This window comes from Propithecus coquereli, unplaced genomic scaffold (genome assembly GCF_000956105.1).
Source record: "Propithecus coquereli isolate 6110/MARCELLA unplaced genomic scaffold, Pcoq_1.0 Scaffold413, whole genome shotgun sequence".
Classification (NCBI taxonomy): Eukaryota; Metazoa; Chordata; class Mammalia; order Primates; family Indriidae; genus Propithecus; species Propithecus coquereli.
In genome coordinates, this window is record NW_012149875.1 from 810,508 (window position 1) to 823,293 (window position 12,786).

Sequence of the window (12,786 nt, forward strand, 5' to 3'; positions counted from 1 at the left end):
GAGGATGGAAGGCAAGGCCAGATCCTGAAGCAACCGACTGGGCTGATGAGACTGAAAACTGGCAGCCCTGGCTGAATCCTGCCTCCAGGAATGAGACGTTTTGCCCCTTCTGTACTGGTTCACACAGGTATTAAGAATAGTTGTCAGCATTAAAAAAAAAACAACAGAGATTTCAGAAGAAAATCCAAATTTCTGACTTGTTCACAAAAACGTGATGACCTGGCTGCTCTGGTCACAGTCTGCCCGCCCCAAGCACACACACGCCATGTTTCTCTCAGTCACACTTGCTACCTGGCTCTGTGCTTGTCACCCCCTTTGCTCACAATGGAAGGCTCTGCAAAAATTTGAGGAAGAACATGATGAGATTTGGATTTTCAAATTCAGATTTTCAGTCTGCTCATACACAAAGGAGCCACCTGGAGCAGACAGGAGACCATTCACCCATCCATCCTTAGCCACATTTGTGCATTCGCTTGGTACACATTTGTTGCACATCAGCCAGGCACGGTGAACACCCAGGAACAAACAAGACCTGTGTGATCGGATGTGGAACTGGCTTTCCAGAGAGAATAAATAATCGATAAGGTGATGACAAATTGTGATTCCTGCCAGGAAGGAAGTTGCAGGGTGATGGGGGAGAGGGCCGCTTGGGCAGGACGACCCCAAAAGGCTCCTCCAAAGAGGAGACACTGGAGCTGGGGCTCCCTGGGGGGTTAGGGAAGAGCGTCCAGGTGGAGAGACAGCCTGGGTGAGGGGCCAGAGCTGGAGTGGACTTGGGCCTTGGCGAGCCAGAAGTACCCAGGAAGCGTCCAGCTGGAAGTGATCATCGCAGATGTGGACTAAGTTGGAGCTGAGACCGGATCTGCAATTGGTCATCAGTGGGTGGGGGTGTGGTGTGCGGCAAAGTAGTTGAACCTTTGGAATAGATGGGAATTCTAGAAGAGAATGCAGAGTGAGGAAGAGCTGGGATTGAGGACAGAATCCCCAGGGATCACCGAGGCTCAAAGACCAGCTTTGGGCAAGGAGTCGAGGATTTAGGAGATGCTTATGTGGAAGCATGAACCAGCTAAGTCTGCAGCGTAAACTTTCTAAGAAGCTTCCAGGCAACAGTGCTAATCCCTCTAAGAAGACAGGTGAGATGATGGCTGGAAATCAGTCCTCAAAGGCTACAACCAGACGTTGTGGTACTCGGGAGAGTAGCTGCAGAGCAGTGTGGTGGGCGTGGATGGCAGGGAAGATGGGAAGGGCCTGAAGGCTGTGAGTTAAGATTGCTGTCACTCAGCAAGGTCGGCCAGGAACAGAAGGTGACTGATGGACTGGGCGTATTCTCCTCGTCTCCTGCCTCTTCCAGGAAAGACTTTCGGTTGCACTGCCCCCGAAGCAGGAAGACCACACCCCTCACCACCCTGTTGCAGCCTTCGCCCTGTTGCCTACAAAGCTCTATGCAGAACAGATCCAACTCCAGGATTGGATGTGTTGACTTAGTCGGTTGAAAACTCAGAAGATTTTGAGAACATCATTTAATGGGTCCCTAAAATCACAACGGGAAATAGGAGCATTCTTGGATATGGCAGAACTAAGGGCATTTGCTAGTAGCTCATTTGGGTGACTTTGTTGTTTTTTGTCATATTTAAGAGGGAAGAGATCGGAGCATTTTTTTAAAATAATGATGTCACCATTAGAGAGAAAAAATAACACTATAACAAAAAGAAGGTAAAATGGATAAGGCAACAGATTTGAGCAAAAAAGAAAAGAAAAGAAAATTCCTTCAGAACACAGTGGAAATAATCAGACCAAGAGTGACAGGAAAGAGTAAGTTTGAGGGGTGAGTGGGAGGAACCCTCTGGAGTTACCATGTCTCTACCAAGTAGGAAGTGAGAGAAACCCACTGGGAAGGCTGGAGGGGACTTGGATGGGGGAGTTGTTCGAGGGGACTGGGATGGGGGCTCAGACCATTACAGATCTGCCTGGGGGTGTTCACTGAGTATGGAGGCTGCACCTCAGTCTACACCTTCCCCACACAGGGCGACTCTCTCCAGCATCCTTGTGTGTTGGAGATGTGGAAACCGAGGGTGGATTTCCCTGGGCCTGGATGTGCTGGGGCCAACGTGGGCAGGAAGGGAGAAGAACTAAAGTCGGAGGACCTGGGACAGTACGTCTGGCAAAGAGCACTTGAGATGCAAAGTGCATGTTACAATTAGGCGATGAGAATAAATGTTCCCATGTCCAGGCTCTGCAGGGGATAGAAGCAGAGCTGAGTGGTGGCCCCGTCAGAGGCCAGAATCCATCTTGGATGGAGGATCAATCAGAGAAGAAAACCAGGGCCAGCCAGGGGTGGAAACAACATCTCAGGGTTCTAAAGCAGAAGGAAGTGCCCCAACAAAACACAGGAGAGAGTAGCAAGATAACACTTCACGTGCAAGGACTTGGAGCCCCCAGGCAGGGCTAGCTGCTCTCTGCCTGGGTATGAAGATCCTCCTAGTGTAGGAAAGGGAGGGTGGGGGGAGCTGGGTGGGTGGGTGCTGCTCTCCTGGGAAACGCTGGCTATTCAGTGCCATGAGAGATATGCTCACACTACGGGCTAAGTGGTAGAGCCACCACATTTACCTCTGAATTATTTTCAATTTCTGCAGTCATAAGACGTTATAAATTAACAGGAGCACATTTTAGGAATCTGAAGTATTCATTTCTTTGTACCACAGCAACAACGCTATGCCTACTGTGGCTGGGGTAAGCACTGGATTAGCTCTTCCTCTGTCCATGTGATATCACCTGACTTCCAAAGGTAAAGAATTCCCTGCAGGAGGTGAACTGACCACCTGACCTGGCAGTGGCCTCTGAGTCACAGGTAAGAAACAGCCAGTGTTTATAACTCATGCTCTGCTCTGCATTGTTTTTGCAGGATATTCTTACGGTGTCACTCTTGGAAAAGAAGGAGACTGTGCTCTGAATTACTTTTTAATTTTTTTCTGCAAACTCTAATTTTTAACTGGAAACTTTCCTCAGGCAGTAAAAATCAACAAATAAATAGCAAGAACAACTTTAAGCTACGCAGATAAAAGTTTCAAAGCAAAAAGGGGACCACCCATAGAGTCAATTGGCTCAGTTGAGGCCAGTTCAACAGAAATAATGTTAATGGGAGAAATCTAGTTAGTGTTTCAGTTTGGGAAAACAATTTATGTTGCCCTTTGGAAGCAATAAAGTCATTCAATTTGCTGGACAAAGTTAATGACGAGGACATTCGCTTTTCTACAAGGGAATCTTTTAAAGGTAAACTATGATGGTTAAATTGCCTATATTATACATAAACAAACACATATATATGCATAAATGATGAGTCTAAACCAGCCTTTCTCAACTAAGGGCAATTTTTCCCCCAGGGGATATTGAAAAATTTCTGGAAACATTTTTTTGTTTTTACAACTAGGCAAAGGGTGTATGCTACTGGCATATAGTGGGTATAGGGCAAGGATGAACTAAACATCCCATAATGCCAAGTACAATACCCCCACCACCACCACAACGAATGATCTGACCCAAAGGCCAGTGGTGCTGAGGCTGAGAAACTCTGATCTACATAAGGAGCTTGTACTGGGCAGAAAGTCACTAAGTCATTATAGAACTTGAGATACCAGAATAAGAAGTATTACAATAGCGACAATCTCAAGAATTCATCTTTGTGCAAACTATCAAATAAATGCTTCAGTCAATTGATTACACACAGTGCATATGCGCCGCCTTTGTGTGTGTGTGTGTGTGTGTGTGTGTGTGTGTGTGTGTGTGTGTGTCGAGCCAACCTCGATACAGATGACTGCTATCTTCTGATTGCTTAGTGAGTAGGTGACCAGATTCTGGCCCAGAATTAAAAGAAAATTTTGAGCATTTCTTCGTCTCATTTTTTTTCAAAAAAAAAAAAGTGGGGGGGGGATGCAGGAACATGGCACTTCTTCCAGTGCATATGACCACATGTGGATGCAACACCTGAACCGCAGCAGCAATTTCACATCCATCGGCAGAGCTGGCCTGGGGCCCACCTGGCAGACTGTGGATGGCAGAGACAGCAGTGACAAGATGAGGGTCCTTAGTAACTCTTGAGTCACTGAAATAATAAATTCTAAAGACACCTACCACTGACTTATAGGTATGTGAGTTATACTTCTTTATTATTAATTGTCAAGTTATTTGGAGTTACCTATAGCCAGTCAGATTCTTTCATACGGTGTCTGAAAATTTCGTTATATGTTAACAATTTCCTTTACTAGATACATAAGGAATTAAGAAAGAATGTACATGAGTCTATGCATATCTATGACAAGACATCAAATTTTCTAGTCTTCAAACAGTAATAGAGAAAAAAGCTTACCTTTGATGAATGATCATATAGAGACTAGCTTTATTATCAGGTCTATAGTGTTTGTAATACTGTTTCTCTTTCTAGTACTAAAGAGCCACATGATGTCCTTCCTGTCATTAGTCCTAAACAAGTTACATTTTGATTTTTTTAGAAAATGAAGAGTTTGTTTTTATTTGGAAAGTGTAACAGTTTTGATTTTGAGCACCAAATAACCAGGCATCACCAACAAATACGATGGGAACGAGGAGGGACAGCAAGGCTTACCGTTGAGCCATTTGGAGTTGTACTGCGCGGTGCGGAGAGGGGGCAAGATGCCCAGACTCCGGTAAATGGCAGGATCGCGTCCTGGGAAATCCATGGCGGTAGCTGCGTAGAGCTCCCCTCCGGCCGTGAGCAGGGCTGTGGAGTTGTGCTGGGGGCTGTAGGGACAGCGGGCCATGCCACTGATCTGATCGTGGATCTCAGTCAGGTTGCTCAGCTATGGGCAAAGACGAGAGAGAAACTAGGTATCCCCTGAGAACGCCCCTTTGATAGTGCTAATGGATCACATCCACCTCGATCGCAGTGAAGCATGTGCCCTATGCTCTCCGGGGCGCATGATTAGACGTGACCAACGTTACACGCTGACTGATGAAAACAGCCCGCTGTGGTCATGGTTGGAGAATCCATCAATCAGTCTGTCTTTCTCAGCCCTTTAGAGTTATTGAGCCTCATACCCCTGAACACTCACAAAATATGAAAATAATATTATTGTGTATATGCTTTTGATTTACAATGCACACATGTTGCATATTTTTCCATCTTCATACAGAAACCAACTCTAAGATTTACAAAACTAGAAATCACAATAAAGAATTACGTACAATTTTATCAATAATAGCATATCGAAATATTATGAATAGCCCCAAACAATGCGCTCACAGGTGAGGATGTGTGGGTCTTTAGCACCATGTAGCTCCCATTTCCAGAGAGACACCCCGGCGTCTTGGAGTCATTTTGTATGAGTTCAGCTTCCTAATGCTGGATTCCCAACCACTCATTGAATGAGAAAAGCTCTTGGGTGCCGGGGAATCTTTGCTTGACTTGGTTCTTTGCTTGTAGCTGAGAGGTGTTGGAGCAGAAGGGTCAGGCCGCCAGACACAGGCACACGGCCGACTCTGCCACTGGACATGTAGCCTGGACAAGTTCCCTAAACTCCTAATAAAATTTACGCCCAGCTGACAGGTGAAACGAATACCCTGTGGCTAAGATGAGTCACACTAGAAACAGAATCCAGTGGCCATGCAGGGAGAGGGGCTGCTCAGGAATCCTGCATTACTGACCACCATAGGTCTTCTCTTCTGTAACTGAGAAGAAACAGCCCTTAAAAAATTGTTAAAACAGCCACAACTGGTAGTTTCGCAACTGACCCCAGTGGACGGCCTAGCCCACCACACTATCCCCTGCCTGCCCCGTGGTCCGGCCAGCAAGGCAGGACCTCACCTTGCAAACATTCTCCCTTCTAAACAGCCACACTCAGAAGCCAGTTTCAGCCGGCTCGCCAAGACGGCACACAAAAGGTCTTTGTGCCCTACAGTCCATCTTGTGATGAAAAGAGCCAAATTCGACCTCATTTTCATGTTAAAACTCCACCCTAAAGTGAACGTAGAATGTATGTTACATATATGTTTGCCCACTGTGCATGTGCTTGACTTCCCTCATAAATATTCATAGATTTCTCCAACGCCTGCCAAATATACATGTAAGACCCTAAAGGACATAAATGCCAGCTCTCCCCCGCTCTTCAAAGCATGTGCTTTCGGTTTCCCCAGAGGCTGTGCTCCCCTACCTGTACACTGTCTCTCTGAAAAGAAAGCTTCTCCCTTTCCTTCCTCCATAGATCTCATGGTCATTTGCGAACACACTTTATGTCTCAGGTTCTTCTCTTACAAACGGGGGCCCCAGGGAGTAACTACCTCGTGGGAGGATGCTGAGGTCTGAACCACAGCAGGGATGGAGAGTGCAGGGGGCGGGCAGGTGGGGTGAGAGCACAGAGCCCAGGGAGATCTCTGTAAGCATCACCTCTTCTCTTATCATCTTCCTCCCCTTTACTTACAATAACTGAATGTTAATTTGAAATAACAAACAGTAAATAACAAACAGTAAACACAGATGATAAATTAAGGTTTTGAGAGAAGCTGTGCAACCAGGAAACTGCCATAATGATATTTCCCCATCATATTCCCCGAGAAGGATTAGATAGATTAGTATTCTGAATCAGGAAGATTCCAGGTGTGGTGTGATGACCTGTGATGACCCTGCTATGCTACTGCTGTGGGATGAGCATGCTGAAAATTCCTTTGTCAGGGATGCCGGAAGAGAAAGAGGGTCACTTACAACTGGAATTTGCATAGGGTTACATTTATTTGTATATTTGTTTTACTTTTCTGACCTACTTCTTATCCAATTTGTAGATTACATTTTCTTCCTTTGGATTGTGATTTTAGACCATTTTAATACTTAACAGTATCTCATATATAGCAGGATAAGGAAAAAATAATATGTTTTTGATTGATGTTTAGAGTCGCTGGTGGGGAAAATGCTGGTTGAGATGGTTTAGAAACATATTTAATATTAATTATTCAAGCTATAATTATTTCTGGTTCTTTATATAATTGACAGTCATGATTAGAAATAAAATCAAATATGTATTCAGTTTGACAAAAACTGCTTTTGAACTAAAGAGCAACAACGTGGTGTACAGAAATACACTTAAAACTAGGATTTTAACTCAATATTTGGCTTCTCCTGATATTACGTTCTGTTGAGGCTCAAAATGAAGCCTTACCGAGCGGTTGGTGCAGACAGGTGTGAAAGCGTTGGTCCCACAGGTGAATAACCGGTTGCCACCCACCAAAAGCACCCGGATGTAGTTCTGACATTCCTCCTAACAAAACAAAACACAAGAAACATGTCAACAAGGCCTGAGTGTAGGAGGAATGATGAGTATGAATCCATTTCACCTGGCTAATAAAATGCTAACCACTAAAAACAAAACAAAAACCCCTTTCAGATATTGGCTAAAAATAACACCAAAGCTATTAAATAATTTGACTTTTATTAAATCAACTGGCATCCTGTATCTGTACCTTATTCAATAGAGAATACATATGAAGATAAATATATGTTCAATTAAATTCTCCAAGCATGTGTCTTCTTTTGACAATTATAGCTTCATTTTGAATTGTATCTGATAATAGTGTCAACTCTAAACTTCCTTAAATATGTGTTAGGAAAATAAATAAAAAGAACCTATTAGATGCTGCTCATGAAACAGTGCCTAGGAAAACTTCTCCAGGACTTTGAAAAAAAATGTTGCAAATGCTTCTCCAATCCATGGTCACATGTGGAATTCTGCACACAAACTGGAACAAGTTTTACTTTACGGGCTCGAACTGCATTAAATACATGGCAAGTATCTATAAACACTTTTAACTCATTTGACAGGTAAAAATATAACTTAATAAGGAAAGGATGTCTGGAACATTTGGCACCAAACCTCATGCCGAAGGATTACCTAGAGTTGAGTAGTTTCTGTGGTTGCAAAGCAGACATAGAAAATCTGGGGTGTGGCTATAGTAGTGATGGGCATGTGAGCTAGAAAGCTCTTCATTCAACAAGCATACTGAGTACCTACACTGCGGTAGGAACTGTGCTAGAAGTCACAAACCAAGCCCTTGGCAGAAAAATTAAAATGTAGATTCATAACAATGACTCGGAGCTGTCCACATGCTATAATGAAGACATATAGAAGAAAGGCATAAAACCTAGCCACAAAGGAATAGGGGAGGGAACAGTGTAGGAAAGCTTCCTGGAGGAAGTGACACCTAAGCTAAGTTTTAAAGGAAGAGTAAAATTTAGTGAGGCTTCCTGGAGGAGGCAATTACAGGGCACCTGTAGGACTTTACTGAGCAAAGGAGGGAAAAGACATTGAGGCAAGAGGAACAGACCGTGCCAAGGCATCCTGGCTAGAGAAAGCATGGTGCTGTCATCGTGTACAGAAGAGGTACCACACACACTGGCCAGGTGCGCCAGGCTAGTGAGTTTGCATTTTACTCTGAACACGAAAGGACCCATTCAATGTTATTACTGAACGAAGTTTCAACTTGATCTCATGTTTGTTACTGAAGGGCCACTCAGGAGTCAGTGTGCAGGATAAGCTGGAGACAGGGAGGCTATAGCATGAGGGAGGCAGGGAGGGAGCCACCTCCATAATTCAGGCTCTTGTCGTTTTGTGCCTGGACCAGATGGTAGGTGTGAAAGGCCAGAGCCAGCATCTAGCAAAGGACAGGCCGTGGTGACCGACCAACCAGCTGGACACAGAAGACGCTACATCATTCACTTAGTGTCCGGAATCAGGACAATCCGGGTTGAATGGGACAGCAATCCTCTCCTCAGCCAAACGGACCCACTCTACGTGAACACGTTGCCTCGCCGTAACCCAGTCTGCCGCACGGCCTGGCAGGGACTAAGAAAGTGCTAAGGTTTTTGCTTTCCAAAGGTGAAGTGAAATACCAAGGGTAGATGATTCTCCTCGCACTCTCACTAACAGTAACAGCAACATGTTATTGGCTGCTCTGCTGAGAAGAGAATAAAAAAGGAAGATCTAAGTTAACCATGAAAACAATGAAGAAGTGAATATAAACAGTAGACAGCAAATTGGGTAACTGAGAAATGTCCCCCAGATGGGAGGCTGGTTTGGTTTTGTTCTCCTCTGTTTTTATAACTGGACAAAAGGCAGGAGAGCTGGAAAGGGAAGGAATATAACAAAAGATTTCAAAGAACCCCACAGTTGACCCTTTTTAGACCCCAAATCCAGAGGAGGGGCACAGCTATCGCCCCGTCCCAGCGAGCAGAGGCGCACAGGAGCCCAAAGACAGGGTCAGAGCGAGGAGGGAGCAGGAGACCCACACCCGCCAGAGGGACAGCCACAGAGACACTTCCAGAGCACAGGGCTGAGCGGGCGCGGAGGCCTTCCTGATGAGACTGACATGACAATCCGCTAAAATAGAGACCGGGATGGAAAATTACAAACGGTGGAGCGGGTGGGTGGGGATTTTGCCTGTTTTGTGCCGCTGCTTTTAGAACTCTTTCAAGACAAGGCAAGAAGTAAAAGGCTTTTTAAAACAAAACAAAACAAAAAAAAAAAACAACTGAAAAACAAGAGCCTGCCACAAGGTCTCGATGTGCAGAGGCATTCGCATGACCAACAACGTGGGCAAGGGTGAGTTATTCGGAGAGAATCATCCGGACTAAAAAGGTGGGATCTCAGGGCAGAGGTGCATGGCCTTGGCGAAGGGAAAGCCGGGGCCCCTAGGCAATTACGGAAAGGGAAACGACCAGGACAGCCAGTGTGGGTTTATCTTAATTTCCCTGAAGAAGAACAAAGGGCAATAAGACTGTAGGTGGTTAGCATTCCTGCAGGTCAATCACAAACCCGATGAAAAGCAGAAAGTCAGGTGCATACAGGTGCGGAATGTGATCGTTAGATGCAGGCCTGTGCTGCAGAGGGCCAGGGCGAGCGCAACGGGTAGTTAAAAAAAAAAAAAAACAAACAAAAACCAGAAAAAAGTAAATGAGGGAGGACACAGTATTTCAGTGATAGCAGAAAATAAAAGCCCATGTCCTGAACGTCAGGAATCAGAATGATCGGACAAGGAGGCCCACGCAGAATTTTCACAAAATGATGGAGGATGGACCCAGCCCTGTGAACCCAGAGGAGCGCAGGATAATCGGGGCCTGGGGCAGGTAATGTTCCGGTTGAGCCCAGTCATGGCAAGGCCTGCCGGCACAGGGAGGGGGGGAGGCCTGGAGTCCCGCCAGCGAGGCTGGGCGGGCACAGGCCCCTTCACTGGGCCCTAAAAGCAGCGCATCTCACATCCTTCCTGGTCTCACTCCCTTAAAAGCTTCGACCTGTTTAATTGGCGACCTGCTTTAATTAAGATTAGAATGCATATCTTAGATGTGAATTCTGCCCAAAGAAATTCATTTAAAATAATAATTTTTTGAAAAAGAGAGATTGAGGCAAGTTCAAACAAAACAGAATGTATACACAAGGAGTGCAATGCGCACTACCCGAAGGATGGACATATTTGAAACATGGACTTGGGGGGAGGGGAACCAAGGGCAACACATGTAACCTAAACATCTGTACCCCATAATATGCTGAAATAAAAAAAAAAAAAAAACCAGAATGTAAAACCATAGAAAAGGAAGCAAGTGGAAGTACTTAGTCTTTAAGCAGAAGGTAAATTTAGGAATCGGAGAGTCAAAATTAAGAAGGAAAGGAAAAATGGCCTAGAGTCCCAGGCTGTGTAATAATCAGTGTCCTCCTGACAGTGATTCTAAGATTCGAATTCTCCCATAGAAGATCCGGTGAACGCTCTGTCAATCCCTGCTGCAAACACGGCCTTTTCGTGAGTTACCTGAACTCGCTTGAAGTACTCTGGAATCACCTATTTTAAAATATGGGCACAATGTAAAAGTCCCCTAGGAGATTCTTTTAGAGGTTTTTCTTATAAATCAGCATACTTAAATGTCTATGATTTTCCTTTTCTTATCTAAGAATTTTTTCTTTTATTCCATTTCTGTGCCTTAAAAATGGGTTAAGGGGATTTAATGGGCTCTGATTCTCCAAGAAGTCATAGAGACATCCCCAAGGCCACCAGCAGCTTGCCATGTGGCCTCTACGGTTGATAACGAGAGCCATCCATCTGCATTTTGATAATGGCACTAGAGCATTAAAACGACCCATGTGGGCCTGCGATCCACGGGCGGGCCAGCCTGCCCAGCCTGCCCTTGACTTCGAGGCGATTCCTATTTGAATTGATAGCGGAGGTGCATGTTGCTGACTCACAAAAAGGGCTTTTAGATGGAGACCGGCCCATGCCCATTGGGTCTCAAGGACACAAGGCCCCAGCCCCGCTAGAGAAAACACTTGTCTTAGGGCCATTTTGTTACTAAATTAATTTGTATTAGCATTTCATCATTTCTTTTTCAAACAGGTATGTTCTGCCTGAAGAAAGAACATATGACTGTTAGAAAGATGACCTGCAGACAGAGTGGACCCCTCAGGGGCTTCTTAACAACACCCAGCCCATCGCCCAGCCCATCAATTTTGGGGAGAAGAGATGAGGGTTGGAAGCCTGAGGGCCTTTATGTTAATCACATCCCTCCCAGTGAAACTGTCACCTCTTCTCTTAACAATGTATTAGCTTCGTGATTATCCAAAGTGCTGAAGAGGCGCAATTTACAGGAATTGCACCAGCATTTAAGAGTTGAATGTAAGTACGCCAACCAAAGTCATGATTACCAGGTGACTGTGGAAAAACCATACCACCCCATCAGATATGTGTGTCTAAAATATATACATACATAATTGTATATATGTATTACATATGTATGTTTGTATATATGTATATATAATACATATTGTAGATGAAATATATAAACATATATATAAATATATATTGCATGCTATGTAATATATAGTGTATTAACATATTATATCATACTGTATATATTTGCATACTATGACTATTTTCAACTGAGTTGACTTCATAGGAAACTTGTTCAGGCATCTCAGTTATAAAGACCAAAATTTGGTGTGCATAATCTGCACAGCTTGCTATTATTTAATCTAAAGTATCCTTGATTTTTAAAGCAATTGTATATGATAAAGGCGGGGCTATAGTGCATTGCATTCATTGATTAATTCATAGCTTTCAAATTTTTGGCACTTCAGGTAAAAATATCAAGGCCTAGCCCTGCACAACCAGACTCCAAGGTAGAATGGAGTCCTGTTTTTCTTCTCTTAATCACTAGGAGTTTACCTCCTTACTGCACAATTTGACAGCTTGGGAAATAGGACCAACAGGATGAACAATACATAAAGCCCTGAATTCTAATCAAAACTCTCCCACTAACTAACAAAATCATTCTAGGAACTTGGTGTTAAAAATCCTGAAATGAGATCATGAACAAGAAACTTTTGAAAATTATAAACTATAATATAAGCACAAAGCGGCACTTTCATTCCGTTAATAATCAGCTATGTTTCCTTTGTAAAGTTCCTAAATGTCATGGTGGGAGGAACTTCACTTCAGACATAATAACCCCAAACAGACAAGGAACTATTGTTACATTGTGAGAGAATCAACTATTTGTGTCTAAAATAATATTTGTATAAAAGATATTTATGTAATTCTAGAATACGATTTCTATAATGCTATTTCCAAAAGAACTAAATGCTACAGATTTTATTATAAATTCAAATCCACAAAATCAGATTTTATTTCTCCTTTTTACATGGAATGTTTAAGCCATTGCAAGCAAAGTCACTTCCTCTCTCTAAAGTGAGCTGAAATAAATAAAATAGAACTCAAACCTTGCAA

The 12,786-nt window shown here is 43.8% G+C and overlaps 1 protein-coding gene across 1 annotated transcript in view; it reads right to left on the reverse strand.

The window, feature by feature from the left end:
- The window catches only part of SEMA5A (sema domain, seven thrombospondin repeats (type 1 and type 1-like), transmembrane domain (TM) and short cytoplasmic domain, (semaphorin) 5A), a 410,707-nt gene that overhangs the window by 176,702 nt on the left and 221,219 nt on the right, over positions 1-12,786 (reverse strand). The window contains exons 7-8 of the mRNA XM_012653137.1: positions 7,182-7,280; positions 4,619-4,832 (exon numbers count right to left, since the gene is read on the reverse strand). Coding sequence (XP_012508591.1) covers positions 4,619-4,832; positions 7,182-7,280 — 313 coding nt within the window. The remainder of the gene's footprint in view (positions 1-4,618; positions 4,833-7,181; positions 7,281-12,786) is intronic.